This window comes from Xiphophorus hellerii, chromosome 1 (assembly GCF_003331165.1).
Source record: "Xiphophorus hellerii strain 12219 chromosome 1, Xiphophorus_hellerii-4.1, whole genome shotgun sequence".
NCBI classification, from domain to species: domain Eukaryota; kingdom Metazoa; phylum Chordata; class Actinopteri; order Cyprinodontiformes; family Poeciliidae; genus Xiphophorus; species Xiphophorus hellerii.
In genome coordinates this window covers 6,081,588-6,103,226 of record NC_045672.1, presented here as the reverse complement: position 1 = coordinate 6,103,226, position 21,639 = coordinate 6,081,588, and the positions used below count along the sequence as shown (strand labels likewise).

General features: G+C 47.4%; 2 protein-coding genes and 1 long non-coding RNA gene across 4 annotated transcripts in view; 1 reads left to right on the top strand and 2 right to left on the bottom strand.

Annotated features, from left to right (window-relative positions):
* LOC116721371 (tumor necrosis factor receptor superfamily member 14-like) overlaps positions 1–21,639 on the bottom strand; it is a 1,133,408-nt gene that overhangs the window by 905,059 nt on the left and 206,710 nt on the right. The gene's annotated exons all lie outside the window — the stretch shown is intronic.
* LOC116719712 (microtubule-associated protein 1A-like) lies at positions 7,603–8,853 on the bottom strand. Its single transcript, XM_032562346.1, has one exon. The coding sequence runs from the start codon at positions 8,851–8,853 to the stop codon at positions 7,756–7,758; it is 1,098 nt and encodes a 365-aa protein (XP_032418237.1). The 3' UTR covers positions 7,603–7,755.
* Positions 10,817–13,931, top strand: LOC116721542 (uncharacterized). Of its 2 annotated transcripts, none has more exons than XR_004339622.1 (3): positions 10,817–11,369; positions 11,824–11,920; positions 12,009–13,931. It is a non-coding gene; the product is annotated as an uncharacterized LOC116721542 (long non-coding RNA). The 2 variants fall into 2 exon arrangements; XR_004339621.1 differs by having other exon boundaries at positions 10,827–11,369; positions 11,847–11,920.

Below are 21,639 nucleotides of genomic sequence, written 5' to 3'. Positions count from 1 at the left end.
AAAGGATGCCAGCGGCAGAGTAGAAACCTTGGGGGACACTGGAAGTGGAGCAAGTACCTTAGGGTACACTGGGAGCGGAGCAAGAAACCGTGGTGGACGCTGGAGGCAGAGTGGGAACCTTGGGGGACGCTGGCAATGGAGGAAGTACCTTGGTGGATGCTGGAGGCAGAGCAGGAACATTGGGGGATGCTGGCAGCGGAGAACGTACCTTGATGGACGCTGGAGGCAGAGCGGGAACCTTGGGTGATGCTGGTAGCGGAGCACGTACCTTGGTGGACGCTGGAGGCAGAGCGGGAACCTTGGGGGACGCTGGTAGAAGGGCAAGTACCTTGGTGGACGCTGGAGGAAGAGCGGGAACCTTGGGGATGTGTCCCATCCTGGCTGCCCTCCTGAGCCTTGTCGGAGACCAACGGGCCTCAGTATGAAGTCCTAGAGGTCAGCCAGGAGACCTACGGAACTCGCCACGAAGCCCTGAAGGTCAGCCAGGAGACTAACGGGACTCGCTAGGAAGCCCTGAAGGTCAGCCAGGAGACTAACGGGACTCGCTAGGAAGCCTTGAAGGTCAGCCAGGAGACCAACTGGACTCGCTAGGAAGCCCTGAAGGTCAGCCAGGAGACCAACTGGACTCGCTAGGAAGCCCTGAAGGTCAGCCAGGAGACCGACGGTACTCACAAGGAAGCCCAGAAGGTCAGCCAGGAGACCAACGGGACTCGCAATGAAGCCCAGAAGGTCAGCCAGGAGACCAATGGGTACTCGCTAGGAAGCCCTGAAGGTCAGCCAGGAGACCAACTGCACTCACTAGGAAGCCCTGAAAGTCAGCCAGGAGACCAACGGGATTCGCTAGTAATCCCTGGAGGTCAGCCAGGAGACCAATGGGACTCGCTAGGAATCCCTGGAGGCCAGCCCGGAAACCAAAGAGCTTCGCTATGAAGCCCTGGAGTTCAGCCAGGAGACCGACAGGACTCGCTATAAGTCTCGGAAGGTCCTAAAGGATGCCAGCGGCAGAGTAGAAACCTTGGGGGACACTGGCAGCGGAGCAAGTACCTTGGGGTACGCTGGGAGCGGAGCAAGAAACCTTGGTGGACACTGGAGGCAGAGTGGGAACCTTGGGGGACGCTGGCAATGGAGGAAGTACCTTGGTGGACGCTGGAGGCAGAGCGGGAACCTTGGGGGATGCTGGCAGCGGAGCAAGTACCTTGGTAGATGCTGGAGGAAGAGCGGGAACCTTGGGGATGTGTCCCATGCTGGCTGCCCTCCTGAGCCTTGTCGGAGACAAACGGGCCTCACTATGAAGTTCTAGAGGTCAGCCAGGAGACCTACGGAACTCGCCACGAAGCCCTGAAGGTCAGCCAGGAGACTAACGGGACTCGCTAGGAAGCCCTGAAGGTCAGCCAGGAGACCAACAGTACTCACTAGGAAGCCCTGAAGGTCAGCCAGGGGACCAACAGGACTCGCTAGGAAGCCCTGAAAGTCAGCCAGGAGACCAACAGTACTCACTAGGAAGCCCTGATGGTCAGCCAGGAGACCAACGGGACTCGCTATGAAGCCCAGAAGGTCAGCCAGGAGACCAACGGGACTCGCTATGAAGCCCAGAAGGTCAGCCAGGAGACCAACGGTTCTCGCTAGGAAGCCCTGAAGGTCAGCCAGGAGACCAACAGGACTCGCTAGGAAGCCCTGAAGGTCAGCCGGGAGACCAACTGGACTCGCTAGGAAGCCCTGAACGTCAGCCAGGAGACCAACAGTACTCGCTAGGAAGCCCAGAAGGTCAGCCAGGAGACCAACGGGATTCGCTAGGAAGCCCTGGAGGTCAGCCAGGAGACCAATGGGACTCGCTAGAAGCCCTGAAGTTCAGCGAGGAGACCAACTGTACTCGCTAGGAATCCCTGGAGGCCAGCCTGGAAACCAAAGAGCTTCGCTATGAAGCCCTTGAGGTCAGCCAGGAGACCGACAGGTCTCGCTATGAGTCTCTGAAGATCCTAAGAGGATGCCAGCGGCAGAGTAGAAACCTTGGGGGACACTGGAAGTGGAGCAAGTACCTTAGGGTACACTGGGAGCGGAGCAAGAAACCGTGGTGGACGCTGGAGGCAGAGTGGGAACCTTGGGGGAGGCTGGCAATGGAGGAAGTACCTTGGTGGACGCTGGAGGCAGAGCAGGAACATTGGGGGATGCTGGCAGCGGAGAACGTACCTTGGTGGACGCTGAAGGCAGAGCGGTAACCTTGGGTGATGCTGGCAGCGGAGCACGTACCTTGGTGGACGCTGGAGGCAGAGCGGGAACCTTGGGGGACGCTGGTAGAAGGGCAAGTACCTTGGTGGACGCTGGAGGAAGAGCGGGAACCTTGGGGATGTGTCCCATCCTGGCTGCCCTCCTGAGCCTTGTCGGAGACCAACGGGCCTCACTATGAAGTCCTAGAGGTCAGCCAGGAGACCTACGGAACTCGCCACGTAGCCCTTAAGGTCAGCCAGAAAACTAACGGGACTCGCTAGGAAGCCCTGAAGGTCAGCCAGGAGACTAACGGGACTCGCTAGGAAGCCCTGAAGGTGAGCCAGGAGACCAACAGGACTCGCTAGGAAGCCCTGAAGGTCAGCCAGGAGACCAACTGGACTCGCTAGGAAGCCCTGAAGGTCAGCCAGGAGACCAACTGGACTCGCTAGGAAGCCCTGAAGGTCAGCCAGGAGACCGACGGGACTCACTAGGAAGCCCTGAAGGTCAGCCAGGAGACCAACGGGACTCGCAATGAAGCCCAGAAGGTCAGCCAGGAGACCAACGGTACACGCTAGGAAGCCCTGAAGGTCAGCCAGGAGACCAACTGCACTCGCTAGGAAGCCCTGAAAGTCAGCCAGGAGACCAACGGGATTCGCTAGTAATCCCTGGAGGTCAGCCAGGAGACCAATGGGACTCGCTAGGAATCCCTGGAGGCCAGCCCGGAAACCAAAGAGCTTCGCTATGAAGCCCTGGAGTTCAGCCAGGAGACCGACAGGACTCGCTATAAGTCTCGGAAGGTCCTAAAGGATGCCAGCGGCAGAGTAGAAACCTTGGGGGACACTGGCAGCGGAGCAAGTACCTTGGGGTACGCTGGGAGCGGAACAAGAAACCTTGGTGGACACTGGAGGCAGAGTGGGAACCTTGGGGGACGCTGGCAATGGAGGAAGTACCTTGGTGGACGCTGGAGGCAGAGCGGGAACCTTGGGGGATGCTGGCAGCGGAGCAAGTTCCTTGGTAGATGCTGGAGGAAGAGCGGGAACCTTGGGGATGTGTCCCATGCTGGCTGCGCTCCTGAGCCTTGTCGGAGACCAACGGGCCTCACTATGAAGATCTAGAGGTCAGCCAGGAGACCTACGGAGCTCGCTAGGAAGCCCTGAAGGTCAGCCAGGAGACCAACGGTACTCGCTAGGAAGCCTTGTAGGTCAGCCAGGAGACCAACAGGACTCCCTAGGAAGCCCTGAAGGTCAGCCAGGAGGCCAACTGGACTCGCTAGGAATCCCTGAAAGTCAGCCAGGAGACCAACAGTACTCACTAGGAAGCCCTGAAGGTCAGCCAGGGGACCAACAGGACTCGCTATCAAGCCCTGAAGGTCAGCCTGGAGACCAACTGGACTCGCTAGGAAGCCCTGAAAGTCAGCCAGGAGACCAACAGTACTCCCTAGGAAGCCCTGAAGGTCAGCCAGGAGACCAACAGGACACGCTAGGAAGCCCTGAAGGTCAGCCAGGAGACCAACTGGACTCGCTAAGAAGCCCTGAAAGTCAGCCAGGAGACCAACAGTACTCGCTAGGAAGCCCAGAAGGTCAGCCAGGAGACCAACGGGATTCGCTAGGAAGCCCTGGAGGTCAGCCAGGAGACCAACAGTACTCGCTAGGAAGCCCAGAAGGTCAGCCAGGAGACCAACGGGATTCGCTAGGAAGCCCAGGAGGTCAGCCAGGAGACCAATGGGACTCGCTAGAAGCCCTGAAGTTCAGCGAGGACACCAACTGTACTCGCTAGGAATCCCTGGAGGCCAGCATGGAAACCAAAGAGCTTCGCTAGGAAGCCTTGGAGGTCATCCAGGAGACCGACAGGACTCGATATGAGTCTCTGAAGGTCCTAAGAGGATGCCAGGGGCAGAGTAGAAACCTTGGGGGACACTGGAAGTGGAGCAAGTACCTTGGGGTACACTGGGAGCGGAGCAAGAAACCGTGGTGGACGCTGGAGGCAGAGTGGGAACCTTGGGGGACGCTGTCAATGGAGGAAGTACCTTGGTGGATGCAGGAGGCAGAGCAGGAACCTTGGGGGATGCTGGCAGCGGAGCACGTACCTTGGTGGACGCTGGAGGCAGAGCGGGAACCTTGGGTGATGCTGGCAGCGGAGAACGTACCTTGGTGGACGCTGGAGGCAGAGCGGGAACCTTGAGGGACGCTGGTAGAAGGGCAAGTACCTTGGTATACGCTGGAGGAAAAGTGGGAACCTTGGGGGATGCTGGCAGCGGAGCAAGTACCTTGGTAGATGCTGGAGGAAGAGCGGGAACCTTGGGGATGTGTCCAATCCTGGCTGCCCTCCTGAGCCTTGTCGGAGACCAACGGGCCTCACTATGAAGTCCTAGAGGTCAGCCAGGAGACCTACGGAACTCGCCATGAAGCCCTGAAGGTCAGCCAGGAGACTAAAGGGACTCGCTAGGAAGCCCTGAAGGTCAGCCAGGAGACCAACTGGACTCGCTAGGAAGCCCTGAAGGTCAGCCAGGAGACCAACTGGACTCGCTTGGAAGCCCTGAAGGTCAGCCAGGAGACCAATTGGACTCGCTAGGAAGCCCTGAAGGTCAGCCAGGAGACCGACGGGACTCACTAGGAAGCCCTGAAGGTCAACCAGGAGACCAACGGGACTCGCTATGAAGCCCAGAAGGTCAGCCAGGAGACCAACGGTACTCGCTAGGAAGCCCTGAAGGTCAGCCAGGAGACCAACAGGACTCGCTATGAAGCCCTGAAGGTCAGCCAGGAGACCAACTGCACTCGCTAGGAAGCACTGAAAGTCAGCCAGGAGACCAACGGGATTCGCTAGGAAGCCCTGGAGGTCAGCCAGGAGACCAATGGGACTCGCTATGAGTCTCGGAAGGTCCTAAAGGATGCCAGCGGCAGAGTAGAAACCTTGGGGGACACTGGCAGCGGAGCAAGTACCTTGGGGTACACGCTGGGAGCGGAGCAAGAAACCTTGGTGGACGCTGGAGGCAGAGTGGGAACCTTGGGGGACGCTGGCAATGGAGGAAGTACCTTGGTGGACGCTGGAGGCAGAGAGGGAACCTTGGGGGACGCTGGTAGAAGGGCAAGTACCTTGGTGGACGCTGGAGGCAGAGCGGGAACCTTGGTAAACGCTGGAGGAAGAGCGGAAACCTTGGGTATGTGTCCCATCCTGGCTGCCCTCCTGAGCCTTGTCGGAGACCAAAGGGCCTCACAATGAAGTCCTAGAGATCAGCCAGGAGACCTACGGAACTCGCCACGAAGCCCTGAAGGTCAGCCAGGAGACTAACGGGACTCGCTAGGAAGCCCTGAAGGTCAGCCAGGAGACCAACTGGACTCGCTAGGAATCCCTGAAAGTCAGCCAGGAGACCAACAGTACTCACTAGGAAGCCCTGAAGGTCAGCCAGGAGACCAACAGGACTCGCTAGGAAGCCCTGAAGGTCAGCCAGGAGACCAACTGGACTCGCTAGGAAGCCCTGAAAGTCAGCCAGGAGACCAACAGTACTCACTAGGAAGACCTGATGGTCAGCCAGGAGACCAACGGGACTCGCTATGAAGCCCAGAAGGTCAGCCAGGAGACCAACAGTTCTCGCTAGGAAGCCCTGAAGGTCAGCCAGGAGACCAACAGGACTCGCTAGGAAGCCCTGAAGGTCAACCAGGAGACCAACTGGACTCGCTAGGAAGCCCTGAAAGTCAGCCAGGAGACCAACAGTACTCACTAGAAAGCCCAGAAGGTCAGCCAGGAGACCAACGGGATTCGCTAGGAAGCCCTGGAGGTCAGCCAGGAGACCAATGGCACTCACTAGAAGCCCTGAAGTTCAGCGAGGAGACCAAATGTACTCGCTATGAATCCCTGGAGTCAAGCCCGGAAACCAAAGAGCTTCGCTATGAAGACCTGGAGGTCAGCCAGGAGACCGACAGGACTCGCTATGAGTCTCTGAAGGTCCTAAGAGGATGCCAGCGGCAGAGTGGAAACCTTGGGGGACACTGGGAGTGGAGCAAGAAACCGTGGTGAACCCTGGAGGCAGAGTGGGAACCTACGGGGATGCTGGCAATGGAGGAAGTACCTTGGTGGACGCTGGAGGCAGAGCTGGAACCTTGGGGGATGCTGGCAGCTGAGCACGTACCTTGGTGGACGCTGGAGGCAGAGCGGGAACCTTGGGTGGTGCTGGCAGCGGAGCACGTACCTTGGTGGACACTAGAGGCAGAGCGGGAACCTTGGGGGATGCTGGCAATGGAGGAAGTACCTTGGTGGACGCTGGAGGCAGAGCAGGAACCTTGGGGGATGCTGGCAGCGGAGCACGTACCTTGGTGGACGCTGGAGGCAGAGCGGGAACCTTGGGTGGTGCTGGCAGCGGAGCACGTACCTTGGTGGACGCTGGAGGCAGAGCGGGAACCTTGGGGGATGCTGGCAATGGAGGAAGTACCTTGGTGGACGCTGGAGGCAGAGTGGGAACCTTGGGGGACGCTGGCAATGGAGGAAGTACCTTGGTGGACGCTGGAGGCAGAGCAGGAACATTGGGGGATGCTGGCAGCGGAGCACGTACCTTGGTGGACGCTGGAGGCAGAGCGGGAACCTTGGGTGATGCTGGCAGCGGAGCACGTACCTTGGTGGACGCTGGAGGCAGAGCGGGAACCTTGGGGGACGCTGGTAGAAGGGCAAGTACCTTGGTGGACGCTGGAGGAAGAGCGGGAACCTTGGGGATGTGTCCCATCCTGGCTGCCCTCCTGAGCCTTGTCGGAGACCAACGGGCCTCACTATGAAGTCCTAGAGGTCAGCCAGGAGACTAACGGGACTCGCTAGGAAGCCCTTTAGGTCAGCCAGGAGACCAACAGGACTCGCTAGGAAGCCCTGAAGGTCAGCCAGGAGACCCACTGGACTCACTAGGAAGCCCTGAAAGTCAGCCATGAGACCAACAGTACTCACTAGGGAGCCATGACGGTCAGCCAGGAGACCAACGGGACTCGCTATGAAGCCCAGAAGGTCAGCCTGGAGACCAACGGTACTCGCTAGGAAGCCCTGAAGGTCAGCCAGGAGACCAACTGGACTCGCTAGGAAGCCCTGAAAGTCAGCCTGGAGACCAACAGTACTCGCTAGGAAGCCCAGAAGGTCAGCCAGGAGACCAACGGGATTCGCTAGGAAGCCCTGGAGGTCAGCCAGGAGACCCACAGAACTCGCCACGAAGCCCTGAAGGTCAGCCAGGAGACCAACTGGACTCGCTAGGAAGCCCTGAAGGTCAACCAGGAGACCAACGGGACTCGCTAGGAAGCCCTGAAGGTCAGCCAGGAGACCAACAGTACTCGCTAGGAATCCTTGGAGGCCAGCCTGGAGACCAACGAGCCTCGCTAAGAAGTCCTGGAGGCCAGCCCGGAGACCAACGAGCCTCGTTATGAAGCCCTGCCTTTCCTGCCAACAACTTTCAAGCGTTAAGCTCTTCCGCCAATGGCCCCATGTGTCAAGCTCCTCTGACACCGCTGTCCTGTTGTCCTTATCCTTTTCTGCCACCGATAATCAAGCATGAAGTTTGGAGCCCTCATGACACTTCTTTATTTAGAAGTGCCATCTTTCAAGCCATTGCCTGAAAGTGCCTCTTTGGAACATATTCAGACGTCTATTGATCACACGTCTGAATACAGACGGCCGAATCTGTGGCTGGTCTGAAACCGACTGGCTGTTTTCGTGGGTTTCCTGTTCAGATGGCTGCTGGTTCTGTTGTTCCTCTCTGTCCCTCAGCCTGTTGTTCAGCTGGTCCACTTCAGGTTGCAGGTTGGTGTTTTCCTCCTCAAAGGCTGTGTTTATATGCTCCAGGGTGGTGCTTTTCAGCTTCAAGGCGGAATTTTCCTGCTCCAGGGCGGTGTTTTTGTGCTCTAGGGTGGTGTTGTTCTGCTCTAGGGCTCTTTTTTCCTCCTCCAAGGCAGCGTATTTTTGCCGCAGGGCGGTGTTTTCTTTTGTCAGTGTACTTTTTTCCTCCTCCAAGTCTGTGCTCGTCTTCTCCAGGACAATGCGTTTCACCTCCAGAGAAGTGACTGACAGCAACAGCTTGGTTTTTTCTCGCTCCAGGGCCCTTCTCCTCTGATTCAAGTCGTCGATGTGCTGCTGCAGGTCGTTGTTCTCCATCTCAAAAATTATGTTGTCCCGTTGCAAGTTTTGGTTTCTCCGGTCCAGGGCGCGATTTATCACCTCCAAAAAGGGGATTCTCTGCTGCAGAGTGGTGTTTTCATGTACTAAGGTGTTCCAATTCTCCTGCAGGGCGGTGTAATCCTCTGCTAGGACGGTGAAATCCTGTTCCATGGCGGCATTTTCCTGTTCCACGGTGGTGATTCTCTGCTGCAGGATGGTGTTTCTCTGCTCCAAGGCAGTCTTTTCTTTCGCCAGTATGTTACTTTTCTCCTCCAGTGCGATGTTTTCCTGCTCCAGGGTGGTGATTTTCTGGTCCAAGGCTGTGCTTTTCTGCTCCAGGGTGGTGTTTTTCTGACCCAAGGCAGCTTTTATCTTCTTCAGTGTTGTGTATTTCTGACCCAAGACTGTGTTTTTTTGCTCCAACGTGTTGTTTCTCTGCTCCAACGTGTTGTTTCTCTGCTCCAACGTGTTGTTTTTCTGCTTCAGTGAGGTGTATTTCTGCTTCAGTGTTGTGTATTTCTGACCCATGACTGTGTTCTTTTGCTCCAATGTGGTGTTTGTCTGCTTCAAGGAGGTGATTTTCCGGTCCAAGGCAGTGTTCATCTGTTTCAATGTAGTGTTATCCTCCTTTAAAGTGTTATTTTGATCAGACAGTTTTTTTAATTCATTGTCTTTCTCCTGAAGCAGCTTGTGTATGTCATGTGCAGCTTTTTGAATGTTTCTCGCTTGCATCTTCAGGTCCTCCTTTGCTTTAATCAGCGACTGTCTCTCTGCTGACATCATGTTTATATCTTTCAAGATGTCACGTAGCTTCTGTGTCTCTCTAGCAAGTTGGATGTTGTCATTGCAAGAATGAGAAGACGATGCCGTGTTGCTCTTACTCATTTTTGATTTTTTTTGTCTGGACAAATAAAAAAACTGCTCAAACTTGTTAGGAGACAATCCTTCTGCTTGCTTCTCTCTCTCTCTTGCAATGGTTATGACGTTTTGACGCAGCCTAGCTCAACAAGGAGAGTCACTCTTTGTGACGTCAGTGTGCATGATGTCACAAACTGATGTCACTACCTCAGCAGAAACACCAGAAAACTGCTCAAGTTTGAATAAAAAAAACTTTATGGCTGAAAGCAGCTCGGCTTAGCTGATGGCTATAGACCTTTTTCGCGGCAACCGGAAGCTGCATCTCTAAGGACTGCGGCACTTCCGTTTTGGTGACCGTAATTCGAGTACCCTGAAAAATGTCTCTCCTCCTCCGGTCCTTTTCATCATCATTACTTAATTTGCCAGCACTTTCTTTCGCTGATGCGGAGGAAATCGCAGCGGCGAATTCGCCCACCAACAAACGTGTGAAAGGAAACAAGTTCTTCCACGAAGAATAAATCCACAGCTATCAAGGTAAGAAAAGACGTAGCTTAGCGAGCTAACCGCTAGCTACAACATATGAACACAAACATCGTAATGAAGCCTAACTTAGTTTGCTAAATTACGTGGAATATTGGCGACAGACATAGTTTAAACTTTTCAAATATATTTTGACATTCTGAAATGTATTTGCCAGTACAGTTTGTGAAAAACAGCATGCTAGAACTTAGCTATGAGATACTAGATGAGGCTTGATGTTGAAACTATGCTTTTCTTCTGCAGCCTGTAGTGTCAAATATTGTGAGGGACAGGAAGTTGTCAGAGCTCGATGCTTCAGATCAGGGGTCTCAAACTCGCGGCTCGCGGGCCAACTGCGGCCCTTGGGACGATAGTTTGTGGCCCCCGCCTTAATATGAAAGTTTAATGTTAGTGCGGCCCGCGAGTTTGATATAATTGGCACTTTTCAGTGTTGTGTGCGGAGCTGAACGAACTTACCAATCACGGTGGAGTATATTGCTCTCGGGGGGCGGGACATCGGCCGGGCCTATTTGCATTTTCTATTTGTCATTATTTGCATGCGGTACATGCGCAATTTCCGCGGCCGCTCCCGCTTCACGTGCTTCAGCATCCGGTCTAGACCCGGAAGTTGCTGATCAGTGTAACGTACTGAAGGTTAGGCGCTGTAACGCTTGGGTTGTGTTTAAGGGAGGAGAGGAGGCGGCAGATTCATCAGGACGGTCAAAAACTCACAACCACACTGGTACTGGGAATTCCACAGTGTTGTCCTTTAATAAATACGCTCTTCACCAACCTTACAAAGCCCGGTTGAACGGCTGCTATATTATCAGACATGAAAATTGAGCAGCGTCCAAACAACCCGTAACATTACTAAAAAGTTAGGGAGCTAACATGTCCGTCTAGCACGTTTCTCCCACGCTCTCTACAGAGAAGCCGTGGCGCATACTTCTGACATCACTAGCAATACTAGAGTATCTTAAAGAGACACTACACAATTACGGCTGTTACAGCGCCTGACTACGGCCAAATATGGTAATAGGCAATCAGAAAGGTTTGGCTGAGGAGACCGTGTGTGTGAATGCGGCCCAGCCTCACCCAGACTCTACCTCCAGCGGCCCCCGGGTAAATTGAGTTTGAGACCCCTGCTTCAGATCCATGAAGAAAAATGAGGAACCGCACAAGCTGCAGGTTTGAAACAGTCAGAAAGCCGGTTGGCTCTTGTTCGTTAGTTCCAGTTCCTGTTCGTATTTGACAGCTGGAGAACTTTAAGTACGATTTCTGGACTCAGAGCTTATTCTAACATCTTCCAGTTCAGTTGTTACTATTTGTTTTCTGTTTCTGTTGCGGTTGCAGCATGGTCTGTGTTTTTTTTTCTACTGTTGTTGAACCTTACCTTCAAACTAGAATCTATTGTTTAAAGCTAAGCTTGCCATATGTATTGATGTATATATGTGTTGCTAAAACACTTGTCTATTTTAGATATCACTGGGTGTTGGAAAAGAAAAGGCTGAATTATTGGATTATTCCTGTAGCTGTGCAGCTGGTAAAGGTTTTTGCAATCATGTAGTTGCACTTCTTTACCAGACTGCACACTACTCCCAACTCCAGCTGCCAACTGTTCCTCCTGCACAAGTGATTTACAAAGATGGCACAGACCAAGAACACAGGTAAGAAAAAAAGAGTGGAACACTTTGTCCTATGGTATGTGATATCCTACCATATACTAAATATACTACATATACTAAATTACATATACTGTCATATATATGATCTTAAAATAATAGTACTATAGTTATGTACACAATTTATTCCTCCTTTGATTGTGTCGCACAGCCATTTAGGTTCCTTTCCCACTTGTATTTTATAATTGCCATATAACATTTGTTGCAATCTCAATATTACTTGTGTCAAATATAATTTCTCTCATAATTTGTTTGGAAAATGTCTTTTTTGTAGGCAGTGGAAAAAAAATACAGGCTCAACTGCTGTCAATTAGTTTTATTTGCAAGTTGGGTAAAAATCTAAACTGTGCCAAATCAGTCCCATTATGTGCTAACAAATTGCTCACCCATCCCTTTATTTGTTCTTTAGTTTGACATCTTTCTGTGTATTTCTTGTAAGGGGAAACATCCTGGACTTGTCAGCGACGTGGTGGTGAGGAAGCCCAAAACTATGGGGAAAAGATATCTGCACTCCACACTTTACAGAGCTTACACAGGTATAACTTTTGGTTTATTTTTTTGTACTTATGTTTCCTTTGTCAAAACTTATTATGATTATTATGATTTTGTCACTGATGTTTGCAGGAGCACTTCCAGATCCCGACATTCTGGCATCAGGAGAACAACTACGCCAGCTGGAGTCCCAACCACTTATGGCTCTTGTACTAGATGGTCTTTCAAGTTTGGAGCTGGTTCCATCCAAACTTGGGCCTGTGCCACAGGGCTCACAATGTCTTATCAATGCCCACCTGAGAAGTCATCTGGTAGCATCATTTTGCACCACATGGCTCCAGACTTCCCTTCTCGTCCTTTGATGCTGCATAGTCTTCCGAATATGTGTTTTGTGCCCAAACTCGGTCAACTTATGCATCTTCAGTCTCTGCAAGTGTCACTGGAAATGTCTTATGAAATAGAGGCCAGAACAAGAGAGCAGTCCATTTGTCCTGCATGGGTACAACTTTGACAACCAAGACTCACTGCTAGCCGTTTCCGTGATGCTTGCAGAGGAAGTGCAGAGGAGGAGTCTGCTGCCACAGCACTGGCATCTCGGATGATCAGGGGGTCCGCTAGACAAACTGCCGCCATGAAGCGTGGTCTGCAGATGGAGTCTGAGGTGCTGGCAAACTCTGCTGAGATGTTGAGGGTCAATGTGCCCCCTGTGGGATTCATTGTTCGCCCTGACACATCATATCTTGGTGCAACTCCAGATGGCAAAGTGTGTGACCCATCAGAATCCCCCCCGTTTGGACTGGTTGAGGTAAAAAGCAGCATGAAGAATGACGTGTCTCAGGTTGCTCACCTCAAGGTTCAGGATGGCCAGGCTGTTTTGAGGCATTCACACGCAAACTACTGGCAGGTAGAGGGTCAGCTGGCAATCAGCGGATTGGAATGGTGCGACTTTGTCACGGACACACTAACAACAGTAACTGTTGAGCGGGTGTGACGTGATGAGTCTTTGATTGATCAAATGAAATCTAAACTGGACTTATTTTACTTCAACACCTTCATTGATGTGTTCATGTCAATGCAATAAGAATTATAAACTTAATTATAACTTATCCTTTTGTTTCTTTGTATTTCAAATATCCAATCTCAAGCTGTGTGTAAATAGTTGTTACTCATGAAACGTATACAGATGTGCAAGTTTCTTTAAAAGGCAGTTGCATAATTTACGAAAATTTGTTTCCTTAACTGCACTTGTCTTGTAACCCGTGTTTTAAAATAGCTTCTTAAGGTTTTCTTAAGTATGTGCAACTATTGTTAGTTAGATTTGATATATATTAATTGATTTGTTTTCCTTGCAATTCAACTTAAACAAGAAAATACAAAAAGAATAGTACAGTATGCTGCTCAAGTGTGTTTTAATTGAATATTTTTTTTAAAGTCTAGACATTTAAATAACTTTTTACACAGCACTACAACAATTAACCTACAGAAATAATTTAGTCTGCAACACAAAATGGGCCTTGATAATTTGCCAAAACACAACAGTTGTGCCAGATTTGATTGACAGTTCCTATTAAAGTGAGAGGCACCGGAGAATCCCAGATGTGGTAGCACTTTACTCTGGCGATTGCTCGCTCTACAATGATTCGCAGTGGAGCAATGGTCTGGGTCTCCTCTGTCTCTTTGTTGCTGAACTGGCCAGGATGCCTAAATGGAGGAATGGTGAGTTTGGCTCCAACTTCATGAAGGAGGTCTTGAATGAGGAAGCCTTTATCTGCCATGACTTCGTCTCCCAGCTCAAGCAGAGGAAGGATTCCACTAACCTTCGTTATTTCTTTGTCTGAGATGCAGCCTGTGTACAACGCTGAGACAGTTCAGCTGGTAATATATCACCAAGACTGAAATCCGCGCTTGGGAGACGGCGGCTCTTGAGGACAATGGACTGGCACAGCAGGGTGCGAGGACCAACGGTCAAAAGGAAACATTGTGCCCGAAAACAGAAAAAGGGGAAACGGGCGGCTGGTTGACCCAGCTGATGATTAGGACGCCACCAATTCCAAATTCCTTACAATATGTTTTTCAATTTGTTTTCCTTTTTCTTGTAAATAAAAATTAAACTGGACAAAATTCTCTCCTGTAATAAACCATCCCCCAGATTCAGGTTACACTAGCAGATCATTTACAGCATAGAGTGCTGTTAAACTACAGCTAATGTGTACGATGATCTGCAATTTCTGTTTTGCATTTTTCCTCTCATAAGTTTACTCTAATTCTGTACTGCTGCAGAAACCCCCCGCCCCCTGAATGAACCAGATTTTCAGAGCCTGCTGGACTGGAAAGAACAAATTTTTTCTTCAATCACCAACTTTAGCCTTCCCTGACCTTTAAAACAAAGGTGTAGTTCAGTCCGGTTAAACCAGCCAGCTCCACAAAGCCTGCCAGTAGAATATGATCCAGGGTGCAAAATTAAGTCCTCAACTCAGTTTTTGCACTTTGGTGAGTCTTTAAATGATTGTTTTTTTTCTGTCCGCTATATAAATTGTGAGCAGATACAGGGGATTCCCCCAGAAAACTTGCTAAGCCCGATGGTAGGGCCGCTAGGGCAGTCCACTAGCAGCCCACCATGTTCTTGTGTTGAAACATTTTTAAAACCTACAAAAATATCGAAAGTACACGAGAAGGCATCATGTTTTGGAAATAATATTGTGTGAGGACAGGTAAAGGGATGACGCAATTGGTGCACAAACCCCTCATGTCCAGTTCAGTGTGTCAACTATAAACCTTGCTTAATCTGTTTTTACTGTTACTGGTGTAGAAAAAAAAACACAAAGGACACTTAGTTTGGTTGATACAGGTAAAGCCTGCTGGCTTTATGATCACACCCATGCAAAAATCCTTTATGACTTAAAAAGTATCATAAAGGCCCAACTCACATTTGTCAAACTACATCATAAAGGCCCTGATTTACTTATTTAGACGCCATGCGATGGGCTGGCGACCCGTCTAGGATATACCTCACCTCTCACCCAATGACTGAGACAGGCACCAGGCCCAAAGAACCGCCAAAGATAGCCATATATATATATATATATATATATATATATATATATATAGTACCTTTTAATTCAATGAGTTTCCTTTATTTTCATGACTATTGACATTGTAGTTTCACACTGAAGGCATCAAAACTATGAATAACACATGTGGAAATATGCACTAAACAAAAAAGTGTAAAACAACTGAAAATACCCCTTATATTCTAGTTTCTTCAAAGTAGCAACCTTTAGCTGTAATTACTGCTTTGCACACACTCTGCATTTTCTTGATGAGCTTCAAGAGGTAGTCACCTGAAATGGTTTTCACTTCATAGCTGTGCCCTGTCAGGTTAATAAGTGGGATTTATTGCCTTGTAAATAGTCATGAAAATAAAGAAAACCCATTGAATTAGAAGGTGTGTCCAAACTTTTGGTCTGTACTGTATGTGTTGAAACATGAGATAATAAGGGTCAATGTAAATTAGAACCAAATGAAAAAGAAAAACATGGGAAATATCCTGGTTTTGTTTTTTTACTCTTAGGATGGTCTTCCCTGTTCACTTGTACAAAACTTCTTTTATTTCTATCGAGCCAGTGGAGGAAACCTGCACGTGTGTATTTGAAACAAGGAAAACAAAAACAAAAGAAACCGAATCCATCTCCTGCTCTGACAAACAGCAGACGTTCAGATGAGGCACAGGACACGGCGTGCGTGAACGTGGACAGATTCCGTCAATACACGAACTGACGGAGCCGTGGAACCGAAAACTGAAGAAAAAAAACAACCAACACGCGTCGTGGTCAGGAATGAGAATCTCTGGACCCGTCATACATGGAGGCATAAATCAATCTTAAGGCGACGTTTTCTACTGGCGCTCGATGTTGTCATGAGCGGCGCGTCATCGGTGAGCAGCGAGTTTCCACATCGCAGGCGCGCAGCAGAGAGAAGCGGTTGAAACAAGAGACGCAGCTGATGGCCAATTTGTTCCCTGATGTCTTAGAGAAAACCTTCAACACATCGTTCTTCCGTCTTTTTCATTCTTAGGAAGGAAAACGTTGCTCAGAGTCCGGTCGCGAGGCTAAATGAGTTGATTTGTTGAAAGTGTTTCTGTGTGAGTCACTGCAGATCAATGTTAGCAAAGGAGTATTTACATTAAAAACATTATGTGTATGTTATGACAGAAATATAAGGACTGACGCGAGTCTGTATTTAATAACGTTGAACACTTTCTAAATAAGCTGTGACTTACTGCCACCTGCTGGTCAAAATAACAGCAGGACTGTGACTGTTTCCTGTAGTGAAATAAAAGATTCCAAGCAAATGATCCAAGTGCATAACTGATGTCACAGGGACTCTTTAGAGCTTTTTCTTACTTATTTTGTCCTTCTGTCAGTATTTTTCAGCAAATAAAAGCAGATGTTTATTATTATCCAGCTGGACCAAAATTCATCAATGGAACATAAAGAGTATTTACCTTTATCTCTGGATGTTCTAGTCTCTTCATTGCTTTCCCAAATCTATCCAGATAAACAACATTTGGATAAAAAAAAAAAAAAAAAGAAAGAAGTACAAAAAAAAAACTATTGTCAAATTGAAAACTGATTTCTACTAAATGATGACAATGAAATAAACCAGTGAATCATAAAATAAGTGCTTGAGTAAATATTAACATCACTGCCAGTCAGCATTTGGCTGCTGCCACAACAGGAAGTCTGTGATGATCGTTCTCAATCAGGCTGTGCATCCGGACTGCATCTTATGTCATTCCTTCTGCTAAAATATTCAGACTCTGTCAGGTTAGATGAGGATTGTGTAGCCCAGCCACAAATTCCCTATGAGACTGTGTTCTGGGCTTTGACTGGACCAATCCCGAACATCCATCTTGTTGTCTTCAAACCATTTCATGACTTTTTTTTTTAGTAAAGTAAAAGTCTTGAAAATACGTTTTTTTGCCTGACTTACATTGACCCTAACAACTCTCGCATATTTAGTATTGATCTCCTGCATATTTTGTATTATTATTAGTAGTAATATTTGGAGTATTTACAGATATTCTGTGGAACGTACCTCCCAATTCTTAGCGGCAACTCTACCAGACTTCTCTGCAGAGCATGAGAAAAATATCGAAAGAAAATGCAGCTTAGGAAGCTGAAATAAGCACAACTCTGCTTCATGCACTATTAGCTGGTGTTTGCAAAGCGAGGCCAGGAGTGCGATTCATTTTTCCGGCCCTGATTGGCTCAAGAGCGAAGACAAACAAGACCCTCAATGATACGTGTTGCGGTAGTAGTGAGACGTTTTTCCATTGCGTGTATTAATGCGTTTTAAAATATATTCCTTGTTTGCGCTACTAAAAAGGGCAGTTGCTTTAGAGCGGTATTGCGTTAGCCACCAAAAGGTCACACCAGTCTTCAGAAGGTCAGTGATTGCAGCACAATAAATAATATGAACAAATAAACAAACTGACAGAAAAATATAGACGCAAAGTTGTGCTGTTCAAATTGTGTAATTATAAAAACATTTCACATTTTTGAGTCATTCAATAAAAAAAAAACAAAAAATGTTCACAGCTTCTTTAAAAACAACATACTCCACAAAAACAAATGAATATGCAGTTTAACAAAAGGGTTTTATACATTTAATATTCTGAGCTAGGAGACAGAGAAAAGCACAGGTAAAAATGATTTACAGATATAGGGGGAAATAATTGTTCGCCATCAGCTGAAGGTTGTCAAGGTCACTCATAACATGAGGATGGAACACAGTAAGAATACAGATCAGCACGGCGGGTGGGATCTTACGTCACAAACAGGAGAATGACAGCATAGAGTATCAGCACTTTTAACATTACACCGCTGATTTAAAAATTTAAGTGCAAGATATCATACATAAATTATTTGCATAAATATGTCGATACAAAATAAAGAACAACAGTTAATTTGCAAAGCTGCTTTGGCACGATTGCAGAGTTACAGTACTGAAATAATTAGGTCCAAACGTAAAATGCACTGTAGAATTTACTGTGTGTTACCAATGTGCCTCATCTCTTTCAGGTCTAACACATCATTCAGTCAAACAAAACAATTTCCCTCATGAACTAAAAGATGGATATCTTGGGATTACTCAAACTGGATTTCCATGTGTCTATCTGCCTACGTTTGGGTATTATATTTGATTGACTTTGGTTTCACTTAACCTACTGCTGAAGAGCAATCCTTTTGAGTTTTGAAATGAGCAAGGCTGTGTCAGACTAAATAACTGAACAGCCAAACACTGAAGCAAAATCCCGTCATTCCATTTGGGGTCAGGTACTGAAGTGCAAATGTTTCACATGAGGTCAGCAGTTTGCTGCGGATAACTTTTAAAGAATCGCTTGCAACTTTACCGTGCTGAATGTCCAAGCTGGGGTTTAGAGTTATTGTGAAGATGTTTTATTATCAGATATTGTCTTATGTTTGGCTAAACACAATTATATAGAAAGTCATAGGAATCTGAATTTTTTTTTTTTACTAATTTGGGTTCAGAAAACATTGTATTTTTATTTCATTTGTTGCCCATGAAATATTTATATTGCTACAGAACCAACAAGCTAAGGATAGTTGAAAAAATCTGTAATTTTTTCCCCATAACGTTTTAGCTCCTACGTCTAAATAAATACAGTTTACTGAGAGTAAATCAGTTGTAGATAACAGTTTTTAAAAAATATATGCATGTTTTCATTTTATTTTATATAACTTCGACCAGCATGTTAATATGCCTGTTAGATTTTGGGTTTATCCTTCCTATGGTGTTAGGGTCCCTACGGACCCGTTTTGAGTTTTAGCATGCATAAAAGTACTTCATACATTTGTTTTTTGCGTTGAAACTTTTTGACTTTGTCAGGGACTTCCATTTAAACAAAGTAAAATCAATTTTTTTTTTTTTTTTACTAAATTATAAAGTGCTCTGGTGAAAAAAATGACTTTTGTGGTGTTCGGGTCATTTGTGACCCGGTTAAAATTTTCGATTATAAAACAATAAAAAAGGCCAAAAATTAAATCATGAACACACAATCAACCAACAGCCTCTTCCTCCAACCACTAGAGCTTCATTTAGGGGCTTTTCTCTTTGTCTTTTTGTGAGAACAAACAAAGGGAGACATATCCAGGCTTGTCAAGCCATTTGAGTGTAGAGGTGGTGACTTGCAGAGTACACATCTCCAATTCACAGGATGCAACAATGAGGAGAAGATTCACTGTAAATGAAGCTTTGGATCACATCTTTTCTGCAAATGAGGCAGAGGACACACAGGATTTTAGCGATGGAGATGAGCAGGCCTCTGAGAACGAAGATGATGTGGAGTACCAATTGGAAGAAACAGACACAACTGATCAGTCTGAAGAGGAGGTCACTGGTGCTGAAGCTGCTCCTGCTGAATCATTCCAATCCAAACGTGGCAACATCCGTCGGAGCACAGTTCCTCCTGATGTGCATGGAAGGACAGCTGCTGCAAACATCATCAAAATGACCCCTGGGGTCACGAGGTTTGCTGTGACAAGAGTAAGTGACATCAAGACGTGCTTTGATCTTTTTTTGCCATTGTCACTAAAAAAAGTCATAATTGCTATGACAAACCTTGAGGGGAAAAAAGTCCATGGCAACACGTGGAAAGACATTGATGAGACGTACCTGGATGCCTACATTGGTGTTCTCCTCCTTGCTGGAGTTTACAGATCCAGCAATGAGGCAACTGAGAGTCTCTGGGATGCATCAACGGGCAGAAATATTTTCAGGGCAACAATGTCTCTTCGGACCTTTCAGATGATCTCAAGAGTCCTCAGATTTGACAATCGAGACACCAGAGCAAAATCTGACAAGCTTGCTCCCATCAGGGATGTTTGGGAGAGATGGGTGCAACTCCTTCCACTGATGTTCAACCCAGGGCCAGAGGTGACAGTGGATGAACGTTTTCTCCCTTTCTGAGGAAAATGCCCGTTCCGGCAATACATGCCCAGCAAGCCAGGCAAATATGGCATAAAAATCTGGGCAGCCTGTGATGCTAAAACAAGCTATGCGTGGAACCTACAGATTTACACAGGCAAATCTGCAAGCGGCATCCCTGAAAAAAACCTAGGAAAACGTGTAGTCCTCGATTTGACTACTGGACTGCAGGGTCACAACATCACTTGTGACAATTTTTTAACTGATTATTTTGTTGCCTTCTTCTCAAGGTTCATTTGACCACTTTTTAGACATTGAAAACGAGGGGTATGCTGTTAAAACAAAGGCCCAGGGGGCCACAAAAAAATATTAAAACTAATCTTTTCATGGATGAGGGAGCCCAACCAGCTAAACAAGAGTTAAGAAAAACATTGGATGATAAAAGATTGGTTTTAGGGTATTTTATGGCTGATTTAATACACGGGTCCAAAATGACCCGCTAACACCAGAGGAAGGTTAAACTGTATGCATACAGTTTAGGTACTTGCTACCGATACTCACACAGTAACTTTTGAAGACAAATTTATTTTATTTATAACATAGGCTGGCTGTTCTTCTCTGACTGTTTTATAAAAATCACAAATGGAGGCATACAGATCGCTTAGCCTTCAAAAATGCTTTATCAAATTACTGGTTAAAAGATGCATTTTCACTAGAATTTAGATTTGTAGTCCGACCAGAAATCTGAACTATTTGCCTGATGGTGCCTCGAACTTCAAACTCGGTTTCTTTCCATATGAAATGTATGACACTTTAACAGAAACTGCAGGCGTGTCTCTGTGTCTGGTGAATTTTTGGTTAAAACATGTTTGTTTTTCCTTCAGTGGGTAGAGAATCCAGAAATTTTACACAAGAGTAGCGAGACTTTATAATAAAATTACTCAAGTAAGAGCAAAAAGTACAGTGTAGTAAAAGTACTCCTAAAAGTACTTTAAAAAAAAAAAAAAAAGGCCACTCAAGTAAATGTAGTTACTCCCAACCATGGAGGCGCATGCTCCTCCGCAGCGTCCCGTCACCCAGCTCCTCTTCACGCTCCTTTCTGTCACCGCAGCTGCTCAGGTCACGCCGATGATACTGCCGTTTGCGGCTTCGTCTTGGAAGTGAATATTTTCATAGCGCCAAAGGTGCATCTCTTTGGAATTTAGTGAGGTTACTAAGTTCCAACTTCACAGTCTGTCTGTAAGCAATTTGGGAAAACCGTCTAGCTGAAAGATGGAGGAAGATTTTTGCAGAACACAATGCAACCAAGATCCAAACCAGGGAATTAAACTCAACTCCAACGGGTGAAACGTTTGGTTTGTTCCAGCTGTTCACTCGCAGTCCGTTTCTTTGGTTCTCTTCGTCTCTTTTTGTAGTCTATCACATTTGAATTCAGGTGTAATATTTCTGCCTAACTTGTTTTCCTTTTCAGAGTGTGTGTGCGTTCCAAAACATCGGGTCACAGTCTGGACCCGATGTAAACCTTCGCGGTCAGAGAGTTGTACTCCTAAACGGGCAAACAATTCAATCAGGGAACAGGCTGCACTGAAATGAAATTTTGTTGAGCTTCTGTACAATGACAGAAGTTCATTCTGATCAAATTTTACTAAATGTTTAATATTTTATTGCATCTTCTTGCCATTGCATTTTGGATAAACTCCACAGATCACAGGGCAGAATATTTCAGTATTCTGATTTATTCTGTCTGGGTCAGAGTACGGAAATATTTACATCTTTGCATTCCCATTCAGATTAAGTTTCGGTTTGTTACCTT